This window comes from Balaenoptera physalus (assembly GCF_965194825.1).
Source record: "Balaenoptera physalus genome assembly, chromosome: 6".
NCBI lineage: Eukaryota > Metazoa > Chordata > Mammalia > Artiodactyla > Balaenopteridae > Balaenoptera > Balaenoptera physalus.
Genome location: NC_138885.1, coordinates 101127898 through 101147649, shown reverse-complemented (window position 1 = coordinate 101147649; position 19752 = coordinate 101127898). Strand labels below are relative to the sequence as shown.

The 19752-nt window shown below is 35.5% G+C and overlaps 1 protein-coding gene and 1 long non-coding RNA gene across 2 annotated transcripts in view; both read right to left on the bottom strand.

Moving 5' to 3' along the window:
* LOC309663438 overlaps positions 1-19752 on the bottom strand; it is a 237947-nt gene that overhangs the window by 120644 nt on the left and 97551 nt on the right. The window lies entirely within an intron of this gene.
* The window catches only part of CPS1 (carbamoyl-phosphate synthase 1), a 141542-nt gene that overhangs the window by 56491 nt on the left and 65299 nt on the right, over positions 1-19752 (bottom strand). The window contains exons 20-21 of the mRNA XM_082466953.1: positions 17576-17752; positions 14124-14242 (exon numbers count right to left, since the gene is read on the bottom strand). Of these exons, the coding sequence (XP_082323079.1) occupies positions 14124-14242; positions 17576-17752 (296 nt within the window). The remainder of the gene's footprint in view (positions 1-14123; positions 14243-17575; positions 17753-19752) is intronic.

The window sequence follows — 19752 nt, the reverse complement described above, 5'->3', positions numbered from 1 at the left end:
GACTGGAGGAACGCCTGCAGCTTCGCAATTACCAGGGGAGCCCGCGTACTTCTCTCAGTCCTCTCTTCCACTTGACTGGTTTTATCTGATCCACCAACTCACAAGTAATACTAAACAAATTTCCCTCCAGATTGCACAAACTCTAATGTGAAAATGAGCACTCCACTTGGCCCACAATTATGGGATGGGCTTACAATTTTATTAATATCTTCTTTTAAAAAATCCCCCAAAAGGCAGAAGCTAAGAAAAACACTAGGCCTGATGTTCAGTAATGACACCAGTTTTAATAAGGAAAGAGAACTGAGAAAGATGTATGTGCTCTGTTCCAAGACCCCTCACCAGCCTCTCCCCTGAGTTTTACAGGGCTTCACTGATTATTTTTGGCATTTCACGGGTTCAAGACCATGCCACAATCACAATAATGCAATCAAGTGGAGAAGTTATCTTCTCATTTTTTCTGTCAAGGAGACAGGTTGTTACCTCTTTCCTTGACAGAAATGAAAAAGACATTTTTCAAAAGCAGCAGCAGCATTTAAAAAAGCAAAGGATAAAACCCAGGAAATAGGGTAAGTACTACTATTTTCTCTTAATTTTTGAGAGCACCATGCCTTATTTCTGTACAGCAATGAGGTCTTTGGAAGAGTTAAAGAAAACCTTGATCTTTATCTCTCATGTCCGGGACAGTGATCCGATGTTCATGTGAAACCATGACAGTATGAAAAGTATTTATTAGGATCTGTGTTCACTTAGCACTATCACAATAATGCTATAAAATTGCAAGTGCTGATTTTCAAGGGATGACACACTTAAAATTATACTTCACCTTAAAGGCTATTACAAACAACAAAATCAAAACCTAGAAGAAAACCTTATGAGAAATTGATACAGTAGATATTTTTAAGTAGGCAATTTTTAAATTCCTGAATCCTATGTTCATTTTTAACCAATCTTTAGTGATTCCAATAATCCAGAAATATTGTTATATAACTTTTAATCTGGTAAGCTCATTTATATACATCATTAATATATGATAATTATAACATCATAATTATATTCTATGAATACCAAGTAATGAAAATGGGGGAAATAACCTAATATAGGTTAGGTTAATCATAATTTTTGATCCTTAATAAATCACATTTTGTATCTCAGTAATCTCTAGTTGAGAATGCTGTGACTCTCTTTCTCTGCCCTTGATTGTTAACGATGAAAAACAAATGGAAACCACCTAATCACAGTAATAAGACTTGTCCATTAGTATATAAAAAAGTGTTCTGCTACATTCAAAAGAGCATGCTTCTACTAAGGAAATAGCTTTCACCTGATCAGATTGAGCTAAAAGGCAAAGTCTATACTATGGAATATTGCTTCTGTTATTTCTGCTTAGAAAATTTATTTATAATTTTAAATACACTCAGTGTATTCTTTTTCAAAAATTAAGAGGATGTATTCAGTAAGCAAAATCCTGGATTTTTCCATGAATATAGGTTTGTTATACATCCAGAATTTAAATCCAGCAGATAAAAAGAAATATTGTATAAGGCCCCACTAGAAAACTGACATTGAATGAGCATTCTTTGATGTTTTAAAATTTGTTATTTCATAATAAGTTTATTTGGAAGTCCTACATTTTAAAACTTCTCCATCATCTTTGTTTAAAGCAAGTCATGTTTCGACAGAGTAGTTTTCCAAATACCACATGTTGTCCAAGCAACAAATGTATAACAAATGTGTAACTTTCTTTGACTTTTAGAAACTATTACTTAGAATCTTATTAAAATTCTTTACTTAAGTGAAGCCTATCTACTGATAACTACTGCATAGATTTTTTTTCTTCCTAAATGTAACTTATGTAGAAATAATTTTTCACCAAATTTTTCTAGTTCTTAAATGAGAAAATGTAAGCCTTTTCTAGAAAGGGGAAAAATAAGAAGCCATTTCTAGAAAAATTGTAGAATTAAATGTAGAAAAATGCAGATGTAGAAAAATTCTAGAATTAAATTCCTGGTGACATGTCACACTAGATCTATGTTAATTTGAGGATTACTATGTACATGGAAGTCAAAAATCTTTATCACTGAGGGTTTTTCAGAAGAAGACATATAATACCCAGATAGCAAAAATTCTCATCTATTTCATACTAAAAACTATATACTCAAGAACTGAGTGAGTAGCTCCCTCTTCAAGTTACCTAGAGCAAAGTATGGTCAATTAAACCAGACCATCCGCTAAAGATAGGTGGTAGGTAGGGTATGAGGCAGTATGGGCAATATCAACACAGCCATGTGATGGCCATTAGGTTATCATTACTATATTTACATAGGCAAATAGTGCTTAACTGCCTACTTCAACCCGAGATAGGCCAATATCACTGACTGAATCTAAAGTCAGGCTTCAACTATGCTGAGAAAAAAAATCTCGTCAATTAAATGAAATAATAAACGTGTCAAGTGTTTAGCACAGTGCAAAGTAGGTAATAAGTGCTTCATAAATGCAAATGCCAGAAGACAGGAAAAAGGGAAGGAGCAGAGACAAGAGAGGAGAAAGAGGAAGAGAAGGAGAAGAAGCAAGAGGAGGGGACTCCCTTAGTGGTGCAGTGGATAAGACTGCATGTTCCCAATGCAGGGGGCCCGGGTTCGATTCCTGGTCAGGGAACTAGATCCCACATGCATGCTGCAACCAAGGAGCCCACGTGCTGAAACTAAGGAGCTGGTGAGCTGCCACTAAGGAGCCCTCCTGCCGCAACTAAGATCCGGTGCAACCAAATAAAAGAATAAATATTAAAGGAAAAAAAAAAAAAGAAGCACGAGGAGTTTAACAGAACAAAACTGGCAAGTCACCTAAACGTGGCCTCAGCACCTCAGCTCTTCTAAGTCTCTTCCCTCTCTCTGTAGCATTCCTGTATCCAGACCTTGAGGGGTGAGGCCCACCATACTTTGTATACCCTGCAAAGCATAAATGATCACCCAGACGTTTACTCCGTTGTTGGGAGGCAAGGCCACTGCCTCACTCCTCGAGATAGGCATCTAGCGGTTCCCAGGGCACTAGCAGAGGTTCTGCGCCCATAAAGGCATCTCAGGTATGAATGAGAAGGTGAAAACTCCTGAGGGCCAGTGAGTGATTATCAAGCGTCTGTAATTATAGCTCAGGCAGACTATTTTGTCTACATTTAATTTCCATTGTACACTTCAGGAGCTTTTAACTCACACCCGCATTAACATGGAAGATAAGGCATTTACATTTTATTTAAAGAAAAAAATATATGTACATGTATGTATGTGTGCATATATACACACACATATATATACTGTCTCATAAATACAGAAAAATTTAAAAAGAAAATTCTTATGCTAGCTCTCCATACTCTTGAAAATTCTGTTAACATCTTTTAAAGGTGACTCACCAAGGCTTTCTGCGTGCCAGCCCCCACGTTTTCCTCACAAGGGTTTAGAGAAGGGCACATCTCTTAACAAGGCTTCTGCTCTAAGTGGGGTCAACAATTCAGGCAGGGAAACGCGCAGCTCACAACTTGACAGCTAAGGAGGAGCTGATCTCCAGCTGTCTGATTTAAAAGTCATATCTCTACAAAGAAGCTTTTGAAAAGGGTTAGCAACTAGAACTGAAGGCAGAAGCCCTGGGTTAGATTTCTTGCTTTCCTCTGACTGGTGGGACATAAAGTATGACACACAGCTCTGTGTGACTCAGTTTCACCACCTACAAAAATAGAATAGCGATTATTTTCCACCTGTATTATAACAGAAATTCACCTTAAGGTCACCAGAGAAATACAAATCTCTGTACCATAAGTGTTATGATTATATATTTTTCGCCTTAATCTTCTTAGCTGGTTAATTAACTCAGAGCCTGCACTACCATTGCACATATTTATGAATATTTCTCATAGAAAGTTTTCTAGAAATTTGTAATTTTGAAAACTTAGATAACTTTAAAAATCAAAACTAGGTAGGGACTTCCCTGGCAGTCCAGCGGTTAAGACTCTGAACTTCCACTGCAGGGGGCGCGGGTTTGATCCCTGGTCAGGGAACCATGGCACGGACAAAAAAAAAAAAAAGAACTGTGTAAATTTTGGCTTGTTCTCAACAGGCAATAGAGTTTATAATGTCCATGTAAGTATTATAGTGTTCCCAGTATATATAATTTCTATTTGACTATAAAAAACAATTAGATATGTCCCCTTTTATTAGAAAATAGTCATTCAGAGACTTTCTAGCTAATTAGTAAATATATAGTCACTTAAAAAATGAAAACCTAGAGATGCTGATTTCCAGTGTCTTCCAACACAGAGTTTATATTCTGTTTATTTTATTTTATTTTATTTTTTGGCCACACTGTGCAGCATGTGAGACCTTATTTCCCCGACCAGGGATCGAACCCATGCCCCCTGCACTGGAAACACAGAGTCTTAACCACTAGAAAGTCCCCAGAGTTTATATTTTGGACTACACATTTTCCAATTAATAATTTTGTGGGTCCCTTGAGCAACCAGGAATTGTAATATATTTTCCTCCACTCCAATCTCCCTTCTTTGGCATGACTGAAAAATTCTGATTTTCACTTTCTACCAAAAATATTTTTATTTATTTAATGGGAATATTATCATACAAATATTATTGAGATTTTACTCTATGCAAGGTCAATTTCCAAGAAAATATATAGTATATAGAGAACTGAAAATCATTCTTATCTGTTTCAGAACTGACACTATTCTTTAGAATGGTGAAGTCCATTCTTCATTCACACAAATCAGCAAACGCTTTTAAGAAAATCTTATAATAAAAGTATATTAAGACATGGTATTTAAAATTTGCCCTAATGGAATTTACAGATTAATTGGAGGATCCTCCTAGTATGGAATAATTACAGAACAATGAATGAAATTGTGTGGCTCCAACTATAACGTACATTGAGCAAATAGGTAGATAGTATTCACTTTAATTTCTGTTCACAGCCTTAATTTCCTTATAGTAAGATTCTCATTTTTATGAAATACAGCATAAATATAACAAAATAATAGCAAACACGATTTGTCACTTCCTGAGTACAATTCATCCATTTACCTACTTCTTTCTCATTGCACATTTGGTTCTTTTAGTCTAGCTCCTACACTTTCCTCCCCATCATCAAATTTGGTGGACTTGCTCAATTCTCTCCCTCTCTGCTCTCCCTAAACCATGACATATTGTTGACAGTGTCTTCCTATTTATTTATTTATAATTTTCTCTTCCCTTGGTTGCCATGGCATAGAGATATATTGAAGGAAAGATGCTATCCTTGTATTCCAAAAGTCCTGAACTCAAATCGTGGCTTCAGTGTGAACTTCCCCTGAAATCTTGAAAAATTTATTTAAATGTTCTGAGTCACTGGTTTGTTTATAAAATATGGGGTAGGGTTGCATACCTTCTAAGAACTCTTAAACTGTGACTTATATGAGATAACAGTGCACAAAGATCTTAGAGCTTGTTGGTCCATTAAAAGCATCCTGTCTTATGTATACCTACGTGTATACAAACCTTCAAAAATAGATTACAAACCCATTGAAGGCAACTAACAATATCATTTGGTCTAATAACAGCTCCTAATAAAGAGAAATGTCATCAAGCAAATACACAACCTATCATGCTGAGATCACAGATGTTGACATATGGATAATCTATTAAATCCTGGCTATTAATAGATACATACATACATACAAATTATGAGTATATGTTATTTCAAACCAACTTAAGATTTTGGGAACTATCGAACACATAAGAATCAATAAGCAGAAAATATATAATATTTATTTGATGTGAACATCACTCTGAAAACATTTTAGGTGAAACATGCATCTTGCCCATGCCAGACTCAAGTTCTCTCTCACACTTTCAAAATGCATAATTATTTGTTAAAACGATGAAAGCACTGTTTAAATAATTAATTCAATGAGGGTTCTCAGAACATTAAATATCTGATGTAAAATTTTATTCACAATATACCTGATATAATAAATTATTAGTTAGAAAAATTAATAGAGGCTTGTCAAATCTGTGGCATTGCCTAAAATATCACATGGAACATAAAAACAAATTAAAAATAAAATGTATTTTTGGCATTATTTCATGGGCATGGAAATTCCCACAGTAATGTTCCTCTTTTCCAGAAGAAAAATTAACCTTTTTATGTAAGGTCCAATATTTAGTATTCTTGAAGAGGTTTATTAGATAAGTGGTTTAGGGTATGAAGACAAACCATAGGATACTAATATGTAGTAACTAATAAAATTGTTTTCCTTTAGAGTCAATTACTTTATACATAATATATATTCATCTTAGCAGCATGGCTAACTAGTAAAATAAGAGAATATATATTTTTTAAACTAGGGTGAAACTGAGACTTATAAATATAGTGTGAGTTGATAGTGAAGTCAGAGGACATAACCTATCTTCTGCAAATCAGATCAATGGGTTCCACTAAAGTGTCCAACCATCTCTATTCTCATTCTACATTCAAAACAATAAACACCCAAATACTTAGTGTGTATATACATATATATATATATACACACACATATATATATACATTAGTGTGTGTGTGTACGTATATATGTGTGTGTGTGTGTGTATATATATATATACACTTAGTGTGTATATATATATGTTCAAATATATATGAAGGTTCACAGACTGGGGTGGAGAAAACAGCAAATGGTATCACAAGCATATATCATAGTAAAGGATCATAAAAATTATAACATGTGATTATATGTTATATATAGTGAAATGTATATTTTTCTCTAAATTGCTTCTATATTAAATACCTTTTAAGGCTAATTGTTTATTGTTAATTTTTTCTACCAAAAAGTATAAATTATCATTAGAAAGTAAAGTACTGACCCTTCTCTGTCTTAAGCTTAAGTTTTTTTGTTTTTTTAAAATTTTTATTGGCATATAGCTGCTTTACAATGTTGTGTTAGTTTCTGCTGTACAGCAAAGTGAATCAGCTATACATATACATAGATCCACACTTTTTTTATTTCCTTCCAGTTAGGTCACCACAGATTATTGAGTAGAGTTCCCTGTGCTAAACAACAGGTTCTCATTAGTTATCTGTTGTATACATAGTAGTTACGCCTAAGTTTTAATGACTTTTAGGTGACACTTTTCCCTAGAAAACTTCAATCAAATACAAGCACAAAACGTTCTTGTCTGGTTTTGCCATGCCTCGTGAACAAGTTAAATAAAAAGTCAATAGAAACTAACGTGTGTAGGAGAGGACATTCAAAGGGAGTGTTCCAGCTAAGGTGACACCTGCATTATTACATCTGCCAGAAGTTTGTGGCTGCAGGGAAATGGCCAACTTTACTGAGCTCAATTTAGCACTTGAATGCCCAAGTGGAACTCACCAGGCTTGCCCCAGCTTGTTTTCCTAAGCTATAGGCACACCTATGACTCCTCAGCACGCACCAATGGATGTAGTTTATCACATTGAACATAGTGATGTTCAGATGAAAATTAGACCCTTCAAAAGCACACTTTCCTCTTTTTTTACTACACTGATTGTAGCAATAAGTGGCAGTGAAGGGGGAAGAGAATATTAATATTATCAGAATTAAAAGTTAAAAAAAACCCCCAACATATGAGCCTATAGAATAGTGGACAAAAGCAAGTTCTGAATAACTTGCACATTAATCCATAGTAAATTAAGTTTATATCAATCATTAATAGAGAAATAAATCCAAAACTTAGCCACATATATGGTGTAAACTGTATCACAGTGGTCATATCCCCTACTTTTGAACATCTAAAATGGATGAAAACAGAGTCCTTTTAAACAGTCAAGCATTATGTTGCTAACATAAATAGCAGCATTGTGCAAAAAAACAAAACAAAACAAAAAAACACCAGAGAGCAAAATGGACCATACTGGGAAAACTGCCCAAACTGAATGAAATGCAAAAGAACAAGCAGTCATCATAAATGGCGGAAACTTTCCATTTGGTGATTTAACATGGTACAGCACAAGCAGTGGATGGCTGCCTTCTTTAAGCTAATCACTGAAAGAAGGATTCAAAACTTAATTCAACTTAGTTCTAGCCAGTAAAAGAGCAAAATTATACAACTTAGGCAGGTATAATAAAGTTCTTCAGCTACACATGTCAGTCAGAAATAGCAAAAGAAGCTAAAAATTAAAATAAAGAAAAAAAAATTTAGGAGGAGTTATAGGCAGAAGATAGGCAGGTGCTCAAAGCTGGTAATTAGCATATTCACATTTTTTCTTGCATATTCAGGTTGTTTTTTTTTTAAGTATCATGACTGTCTTTCAATCTAAAATTGTTAATCCAACTTGATATTATAAATAAAAAGGTTTGGGGTGTAGTGTCTTGAAATAGTTCTTGCCCACAAAGAAGCTTTACTAAAACTGACTTCCTTCCTTCCTTATAGTGAAAGGGGTTCAACTGCGATATTTTTGTACCTGTGCTTATCTATTTATTACTAATATTGTTGAAACCTTTATCAAATGTGCTAGTTCTATGATGATGGGACTATCATCCCTTTATCAAATACTGTCACTATGCTGGAAGTGTCTACTACATGTAGTCTGATTTCCTCCAGATGTTATATAATTCACCTTTCCACCTTTCCACATCCCTAAACACATATATATATAATATATATATATGTGTGTGTGTGTGTGTGTGTGTGTGCATGTGTGTACACATATACACACACTTATATATAGCATAGGGGCTAAATATAAAACATCCTAGGCTCTGGAGTCCTGCTCAGGTTTGATCTCAATTCTGTCATGCATTAGCATGTGATATCAAGGACGTTGCTAAATATCTCAGAGCCTCAGTTTACTACCTATAAAATTGGGATAATTGTTGACTTTCTTAGGTTGTGGTAAGGATTAAATGAAATAATGCAATTAGAACAGTGCCTGATATGTAGTCAATAAATTCGTTGATCATTATCTTACACTTGCAAGGCGTTTGACGGAATCAAAATTCAAGTTTCTGTATTAACAGATAGAGTTCTAAATCCATTCTTTTGTTACTTTAGAGAACCAGCTGTATCAAAAGAACCTAGCTGATTAAGACATTTGACATATTTATCTGTTTGACTTATACCTGTGCTTCTGTCCTCCAATCCAGTTCTATTTGCGTGACTAAAATTGAATCTGTCTACGTACTAATGGAGGGAAGGATTACAGGTGAGACTTCTGTAATTTTTAATAGATCAAAATAAATGCATTTTTCTTCTAGTGAAAATGCTATATGGGAGGAGCATTATGTGTAAAAGAGTCAATGTTGGTAAGATGAGTGAGTATGGGGAAAATAGATACACTAAAGTCTGGATAGCTTGGTAGTGAAGGCCAATGAAGAGAGCTTTTGAAAATGTTGCAACTACACTGAAAATTCTGACAAGCTCAATTTTTCTTAAACTACTTGCAAAGTGATCTGGTAATGTGAAGTTAACAGATCAAACATATGAATCCCAATGCATATGCATAATAGGCATTGGAATCCTCCATGATACAACTCACATCACATTGAGTAAAGAGAAACTTTTCAAAACCTAAAGAAATCCAATGTGAAATATGTTATCACTCTAGATCGATTCATTCCACTACACTAGCTTATAAATTTGGGGAACTGCCTAGGACAGTCAACTTTCCTAGAATGCCCTTGGGAGGCAATAAACAGTTTAAGAAGAAAAAGAGAAAGTCAGTGAACTGAAGTATAGAAGAGAAATTTTTTGCTGAAGCTGTCTGAATAATGATTAACACCTAAGTTGGTAAGAATGGATATTGCTCTGGAAGTTTCCAGAGGGTTGCCATTGCTGTGATCATGTATTGAAGACAACAAACTGAGTTCTGATGGAAGCAAGCACTCAGAGCTGGAATGCTGAGGGATACTGAGTTGATGATTCTAACACCTGTCTAACTTGGCCCGTCACCCTGAAGAAGACTGGGATTTCATACTTCATCCTCAACATGATACATGTTTATCTCCACCTTTCAAGGAAGTAAGAAAACTGTAATTTCTACTTTCTCATAGACATGTAAAACTCATCCGTTATTTCCATAATGCTAACCTTGTTACAATCATTGTTTTTTTTCTCTACTCCAGTCTGTGGACATTCACATATATACTTAATACGTGGGTATATTCCATTTGGAAGTCAAATTCTGGACTTCATTTCAGGTGATTATATATAAATACAAGTAACAGACTGCCATCACTCTAAGTGCTATTCTCATCTTCTGCTAGTGAATGTATTTATTGCATTTTAGAAGAATTTTAGCATGATTAACAACTGTAAAGTGGGAATTTTTGTTCATTGTTATAACGGAGTGCTATTGATCTTTTGATAAGAATGGCATTTGTATCACTAGCTATCATTGCTTCCTTATTTAAAAAAAATAGGTCTGGTGTTAAAATAAGTGACAATGCATCATAAAGAAAATTAAGAAATGATACATTGCAAAATATATATGCAAATGCAAATCGTGACTCTGAAAATGAGTCTTAAAATGCGTATATCTAAAATCACAAAATACTGTTCAGTATAACAAGTAGCATTTTCATTTTCAGGGGGAATAAGAGAAAACTTTCTTGGACACTCATCATGTGCCAAGGGTCCTTTGCATTTATATCATTTAAGCTCCACAACAAAACTATAGAGGAGACATTAGCAGGAAGCATGTGAGGTTGGAGAAGCGAGGGAGGTGATGTGCCCATGGTTCTGCAGTGAGTAATACTGTGCACCCACCTAATACTGTGCACCCACCTACCCACCCTGCAGTGGGTAATACTGTGCACCCACCTACCCACCCTGCAGTGGGTAATACTGTGCACCCACCTACCCACCCTGCAGTGGGTAATACTGTGCACCCACCTACCCACCCTGCAGTGGGTAATATTGTGCACCCACCTAATACTGTGCACCCACCTACCCACCCTGCAGTGGGTAACACTGTGCACCCACCTACCCACCCTGCAGTGGGTAATACTGTGCACCCACCTACCCGCCCTGCAGTGGGTAATACTGTGCACCCACCTACCCGCCCTGCAGTGGGTAATACTGTGCACCCACCTACCCACCCTGCAGTGGGTAATACTGTGCACCCACCTACCCACCCTGCAGTGGGTAATACTGTGCACCCACCCACCCACCCAGTGCACAGGAAGGAACCAGGTGAAACTTCACCCACGTCTAGCATTCTACATTTTATCCTCTCTTTAAGTTTCTCCTCTCTCCTAATTAAGATCCCCATTGCCCATTTTCCCAGGGACTTATAGGAAAATTGCAAAGGGACCTGGGCACATTGGTACCAGAGACATGCTCAGGCAAGAGGATTTGGGGGTCGGCCCAAATCAGACCCAATAAATAGCTACTTCCTGGGTCTACATCTAAAGTCAGCCTTTCGAACATGGGAGCAGTTGAAATTTTGAAACAAATCATAGCTTAAAAAAGAACCAGCTGACCTTAACCTTCCTCCAATATATAACTCAGCCATATAATGCTAACTGTTATTAGATAGCTATTACTGTTGGAGCAGTATCTGCCTTGATGACCAAGCCTCTCTGGATATTTAGAGGCTGAAAAAAAAGCAGAAGATGTCATAATCCAGGCTAATCAGGAAGATAATCAAAATAGGGCAAAAACAAACAAACAAACAAACAAAAATGTAAGTCCTGCACTCACCCACCATCAGTTGTAATATCCTTTCAACTTCAGATCCCAATGTGCCACAGAATGACTGAGACAGGTAGCTTCAGTAGCCATCCTATTCTTATTCTATTTATCCAGCACCTCTAAATAACCGTCATTATTGAATTGCTATGTGTGCATCTAAGACACTCAAAAAAAAAGGACGTAAAGTGACCATCAGATAATAATAAGTTCAGAGTTTAGGTTTACTAACACCATGGATCCTCTGTTGAGGTCTTGAAGCAAGAGACAATTGTAAGTATTATGTTTTAGAATCTTTTAAATTATTAAGTTGTATATAAAACATTTTTATTGTAGATGATTATGAACAATAGAAAAATCTCTATTTACAATTATACTTATGCCAGAAAATGGAGACTTTATTTTAAAATGTCAAATTAACAGCAAAAAATGCAATAGAATGTTGAAGTCAGAACGACGTTGTAAGTGATCTACGACTGTGAGTCGTTCTAATAATCCTCCAAACAGCTTTTTCACTATCAATATACACTTATTTCTGCTTAGTTAGAATTTCAACCTGCCTTCTGTTTGTAACAAAAACTATTCAATTATAACATTGAATTTGTCCAAAAATCAGAATGTATATCAAGTGGAAATTTAAATCACAATAACATCTGCTGTTTTTCACCCCAGAACTCTTCCACTGCTACGGATGGCATACTGTAAGTTTCTAGCACCCTCATGTGGTTTAATTGGAATGGTTTCACAGGCATTTGAAATCAGTTGTCTGAAACTGAAAACAGTGGAACAGACTATAATTCAACATAGAAGTTCTGCTGGCATCATAAACCAAGAAAGGAAACCTCAAGTCAGCAAAATTCTAAGATGAATGTATAGGCTCAATTCTTAACTTCTATCTACTGTTCATTTTATATGATCACTACAAAGGATGACTTACAAGCAACTACAGCTAGTTTCATTTTTGGCAGATTGGAGTCCCCCATTTTCAAAACCAGCATTTGTTGTGGGTGATTGTTGAACAGATGAAAAAGAACCTCCTTCAGCTCAAAAAGAAAAGCAAGTGCCCAGTTTGTGTACATTTTTATTGCCCAGTTTGTGTACATTTTGATTAGGTAAACCTAGTAACCCAATTATATGTTGCAGTTTCTAAACAGTCGAGAAGTCCAGGCTTTGAGAGCTTCCACTGTTTTCAACATTTTAAGCAATTAATTTTTCTACATTTACTAAAATCATTTGAGAATAATTTCTGCAAACAAAATTTTTCCCTCTCTAAACATGGGCCTAGGCTTGTAGGTGAGATTTCTTTCCAGTAGTAGTGTATTTCAAAGCCCTCTTAAGGGGGAGAAGCTAAGGAGAATTACATTGTCTTTCTTAAACTGGTAATACATGTTCCTGTTATCACAGATCCAAGTTAAAACCTATCTGTGACTTCATATGCCTGAGCTGCCTCAACAAACGATCTTCTCAGGAAATAGAAAAAAGTAGATTTTAAAACACTGACATTGGGCTTCCCTGGTGGCACAGTGGTTGAGAATCTATCTGCCTGCCAATGCAGGGGACACGGGTTCGAGCCCTGGTCTGGGAAGATCCCACATGCCGCGGAGCAACTAGGCCCGTGAGCCACAACTACTGAGCCTGCGCGTCTGGAGCCTGTGCTCCGCAACAAGAGAGGCCGCAGTAGTGAGAGGCCCGCGCACCGCGATGAAGAGTGGCCCCCGCTTGCCGCAACCAGAGAAAGCCCTCACACAGAAACGAAGACCCAACACAGCCATAAATAAATAAATAAATAAAACACTGACATTATCGGAATATTCTGAACATGAAATAAAATTTTTAAAATAATTGGCCATAAAGGAGATAAAAATGCAAATTAGTGAGAGGTAAAGAGTCTATTAACAAAAATTTGAACGTGGCTGATTTGTATGCTGAACTGGATGTCCCAATGTTAAAAATACCAGCAGAATGCAAGAGGAATATGTTTGCTCATCAATACACAGCAATACATAGGTTGATATTAAAAGAGAAAAATAGACTTCAGAACTTGGAAAATGTACAGAAAACAGAAATACTATTCATTTCATTATTGATTAATAAAATTTAAATCTAGGTAATGTCTGGTAATTAAATAGCACATCAATCCATAAAGGTACACCAATTTTTGTAAATTCAGAAGACCTAATAAAAACATCAGTATGTTTCACGTCAAGGGTAGGGCAGGGGTAGAAGACAATTAAAATTATTAATAGATGCCTTTAAAAAGGCAAACGTCTAAAAACTGCCATTTCTTCTGGTTATGCCCATTGCTTTGCAGCATTGGCACTATTTACTTCATTGAAGCAGAATTTTGGCCAAATGTGTAAGGGTAACAGGAAGACAAAACTGCACAGAAGATACCTGGAGTGAATCAGAGCACTAGTGCCTTACCTGTTGAGCCCTTTTAGTGTCTTTTCCATGTTTAAAATGTCACGCATCTTATACAAAAACCACTTGTCAATGGATGTGAGCTTCATAATCTCATCCAGGGACACATTGTCTTCCAAGGCCTGCCAAAAGGAGAATAGATGCTTTCTTTGGCAAACATCTTATAAAGGTCTTATTTGGTTGAAGACATAGCAGCCATTCCTCTCCATGTTAAGAGAGCCTGAGGCTATAGACTGAGAATAAAACTGATATCACGTCATTGACGTTCCTCCCAATAAACCTACAGATACTGCCAACTATATCCTTAAATGGCATGCACAGGAGGTACTCTGAGTTAATCAGAGTAGTGTGTGCTCAGAAAAATCCCTGTAACAGGCTCTGCTTTCCTGCTTTTTATATGACTGTGTTACCAATTATATTCTAAATCTGGTATATCTTTTTGGCATTAAAGAGAATCTCTTGAAACTATAGTTACGCCAAATTGGTAAGAAAATGTAGAATCGATATAATGATCATTTAACTTGTATTTTGGATAATTACCCTTTAGCATATTTAGCATATTTTTATCACTTCATTCCATATTCACACAAACCAGTCATTGAGAGTTTATGGATCACATTTGGCTTGGTGTTATTTCTCTCAAATATTTCCTCACAGAAGACTTCAAACAAAAAATTATTTTGAATCAGTTACTGTGACTTTTGTGCTAAGACAGGCATTTTACAAAATCCTAATATATTCCAAAACAATGTAGTAATAACTTCTGTGCTGATAGGCAGCTCAGCTTTTTCCTCAAGCTTAGTTTAGCAATTTCTCAAAAGTAAAATTACAGCTATGGGTCATTAAGCTGAGTACAAAAGGCAGCTGAAAGAAGAGATAAACTCTCAAAACCAAAACCTTCATATTCAAAAGATGCCTACTCTTACTCTTTTCTATGTTTAGATACATATTTATACTCAATGAAAAATGATAATCAAATATTTCAAAACAACATATTTTATTATGGCACACTATATTTTTAAATCCCATTAGAAAATATATGTAACTAATAACTGCTGTTATATTTCCACCAAGGGAGCTTAATTTTCCTAAAACTTTTACTTATTTCTGGTATCAGAGAGACCATGATCATACATGTTGAGAAACAATATAGCTCATAATTCTATTGACTAGAATAAAATGACATCTAATGTGAATACTGAAAGACATATTCGTTTCATAAGTCTATTTATGTTTTTTTGTTTAATTCTCCCTATAACTATAGCCAGGTTCCCAAGGACTTAATATTATGCCTTATTTGCCAAGGGATTAAAGGGACAATTGGCTGTTTGGCCATCAACACTGTGAGGGGAATAGAACCTTAAGGTAGTGACACTTTTGATAGACGAAAGGACATTTTCACACGATCGCACACAGTAATTACCCTGCGACTGATGAAGGACCTAGAATCTGCAGTCATTTTACTGTGAGGAGGGACAACTAGAATCACATCCACAGTTCTGAACAGAAAGCAAGTTCCTGCCAGTCTTTCAAGAGCTGCAGCTTTGCCACGTCACACAGCCGTAATGAAGTTCGTAATGACCCCAAACAAGTTTGAGGTTACTCTAACGTTCCCCAAATCAAAAATAATGCCCTGTATTCTCCCCAAATCAAAAGAGGTGATGATCCAGTCATCCTGAAATAAGACTGCTGCAAAAATCAGACCTCAGAGCAAGTTGCCCTTTCTAAGAATTATGAAAGCGAGCAAAGATTTACTCACTCCCTTCATTCTTTTTCCCCTTCAGCCCACCACACTCCTAACACTCTTTGTCAAAATCACCAAGTTCCTGGTTGCTGTGGAAATGAACAGTAATGATGACCTCTAACAAACAGAAATCAGTTCCTTCTGCCAGCACGCTGGCAGGCAATAATTTATACCTCAGACCCTGCACTTCTTGCTCATACTCTGTGCAAGAAAGAATCTCCACACATTTTCCCTGAATTCTCATCCTTTATAAGTCTGTTAGAAAAGAATGAGAGATATGCTTGAGTTTTACAGCCTCACTGGGAACTTGGAAATACTTCCCTTGTTCATCCACCTCAAAATGGCAGAAGTATGATTACTAGACTCAAGGAAAAAATCTATTTACTGTCCTTTGTCTGGAAAAAAAAATTATATGTATACATACATACACACACATACACATATATACACACGTATGAATGTTGTAGGTTGCTTTTTAAACAAAAGACTGAAATAAGAACAATAAAGAAGGTGAAACGGCTTTCTAGAATGACCTCTCATTACTAATATCACTCCCACCACCATGGAAAAATGTTAATTCTCTATTCCCTTGAAAGTCAACTTTGAGAAATGTCCATCAAAAAATACTAGTATCTCTCAGACTACTTCAGAATTTCAATGGAAATGAAATATTCTGCATTTAGAAACCATAAAGGTGAGGAGAATATACATTAAATGCAATGAAGGAAACATTCCCTCCCCTCCTTCTATATATGAGCATAAAAGTTGCCGAGTTCAAAATCACTAACAGCATTTTTCTGTTGCTACAAAGACAAGTTACAAAGACAGATTCCCTTTTTAAAGACAAAATTCATATTTTCATCAACTCATTCCACATGTACATACACACACATAAAATGGTCAGCAGGACTTTGTAACTCCAGTGTGGTTTGATACTGTTAGAGGATTAATACCTAACCTTCCTTAAATGTCAAAAAGCAATTCAAGGATTTCTGACCAGACAGATCCCAGCTGCCCAAATCACCTTTTATAAAATCAGATGAACTAAAACTTCAAAACTCTAAGCATAGTAAACATGAAAGGAGATTAATATGGCATTTAATTTGCATTAAAGGGAACTAGTGGGTGGAAGTGAGAAATGTGGGGCTTTTTTGTTCTATAAGTAAGACCAATAAAATAATTACATAGAAAAGCCTATAATCATGGAAGTTCTTTAGAGTTTGTTGTTTAAACACAGAAGAAGAATCAAATAAATAAAGATTATTCTAGAGTCTTAGGGAGGACATACTAAGTGATACCATTTTACGCATCTTCCTTTCTAAAATATAATTTCACACATTTTCGATGAGCAAGTAATGAGAGTGATGGGAAATCATAAGTCAATATTATCAAACATTTAAGAGTATTGATAATATATGTACTAAAAGGGAAGAACATTTTATCTATGTGATCATCCTTTAAAACTGCAGTGTTTCCTTTAAGTCCAGGCTTAAGGTGAAAATAAAAAAGGGTAATTTTTCATTAGCTATAGAATAATCTGATGAAGTCCATAGAAATCTCCAGTTTAATACTATTAAAGAGAATTAAAGATTTTCCAAAAATTCCTGAATTCAAGACCACTTTGTGATTCAGTTTTACATTAAAGTCCAAGCTGACTGTATTCTGGGAAAGAAAAATAAAAGGTAGCTCTGGGCCCCTCGTCACTTATTACCTTGGCGATGGCATAGATGCGGATGCTGGATGGTTCAGCCAGCTCTCTTCTGAGATCAATGTTGGATGGCCACTCTTTGTTCATTGGGAGACGGGAAGTAAAACCAGCTATAGAAGGGTGGCACATCCGTAAAGCCTTCTGGAAAGTCTCCTCAAAGGTGCGACCAATAGCCATGACCTGTAATACATATTTAAGACTCATATTTTTAAAAAGAGCTTGCATATTTTTAATTTGTAACAAAGCTAGAAGTTGACTATTTTTCAGAAAAGACTTAGGAACAAGACATATATCAGAAGAATGCTACTCAAATTAAATTATTTTTCTTTCTTGCCCTTTTACCGTGGTTTTCATGTAATGAGTCTTTGACATTATTAGGTCACTCTTTTACCACTTAGGGAATTTAGCTTGATTTGCTGAGACTGATGAGGAAATCACCTGTACTCGCTCTGGACCATAGCATTAAAAGAAAGAATCTGTGGCCAGAGAACATAGACCCTTCCTTAATAAGATCTTGCTTTCATGCAGATGTCCTTTAGAATAAAAAAGCAAACGAAGATAAACCAGACATATATTAACACAAAAACAGAACTATTTCTAAATGGGTATCAGTCAGTATCCAAGACAGGTTGGCTTTCTTTATAGCTAAGCATTAATATTAATAGAACCTTGAGAATCATAACAAATACTGACAGATTCAGATTTTGAATATAGGAGACTAAATTCCCCATGACAAATTCAACATGTCTTCCCACAATCTTTGCAACTGATTGTACACTAATCAATTAGGAAAACCATGTGGTGATTTAGTTTGGACAAGTTACAAGTGAGAACTAAAATTAACCTTGAAGCCTACCCAGTTATTTTCAGTGAATAAATACTGTCTTTGATTCTTTCCATGGAATAATAGATTGCCATGCATTTTTGGTCTACAATTTAAAATAATAACAGTCATAACGCTGCCTTCAGTAAACTTCCGTGATGCCTCAAATAGACCTGAATTCTCATTAATGTCAGTTTAGTAAACCTTCATGTCAATTGCATGACAAGCTACATATTCAAAGATCACTAAAGCCAAACAGATAACCTTTTCACACTGCTCCAAATTTAATTAGAAATAAGGGAAGAGTCTCAAGAGCAGGGATAAACAAAGTATTAGTCCAATTCAGATATGTAATTTATGAGGCACAGTGGTATTTGAAGAGTTACACAATATATTCATAGATTTGCTAGCCTAAGCATAGGAGAGGGTACCAGATATAAGATAGTTTATGGCACTGTCAAATTAAGAAAATATTTTTGGAATATTTAAGAAAATTTTTAAATATTATATTTAAGAGTTGGCCCTAAAGTACTAATTCTATAAGTAATTCACCATGAATTTTCATTAAAGTACACTGTACATAATAGTATATGGAGTACATTCAATAAAAGAGAAGTAAACATAATAATAAAGGAATACATAACTGTGTTTGCTCAAAATTTGTCCTTTTTAATACTTTATATTATTAAAATTCATATTCATTAAGTGAAGATTTCACCATTTTTCAGTGGAATATCTATTGTGGCTTTCCCTGACCCTATTCTACTACATTCTCACAGCTCCTGCATATAAATACTGCATTCTAACTTTTACCACAGTTTAATTCATATTATACTTAGTTCTGTGAATATATTCTGAACTCACCAGCTGGAGATAATGTCACAATTATCTACATCTTATTCACTGTTTTTATCATCCCAGGGCCTTGCATGTAGTAAGAACTCAGGAAATGTTTGCTAACTTGAGTTGAACTAAATGTAAGTGTTAAATATTCACTGAAGACAAAAACCTTTCAGATAATAAACCCTAAATTAACACATTACAAAATTATCTCATATTCCTTGGCCTACAAATTTCCCCATGCACATTGTGAAAGGGGAATCTTTCCATGAAATGTAAACTAAATAACAGTTGTTTATCTGGCAGAAACACCACCAACAAAACTTTTCCTGGCATTTGAGTTATAATTCTACTGTGCACCTTGAAGCATGATAGAAAAATTAAGATTTAAAACAGCAATGACTTATGTGGAAACACTAGGGAGGAAATGAAATTCATATGTATCCTCCAATCAGTAACCCAGTATCCAAGGAAACTGAAGACTTTCAATGACATTAGGGTTGGACAAAATAACTGA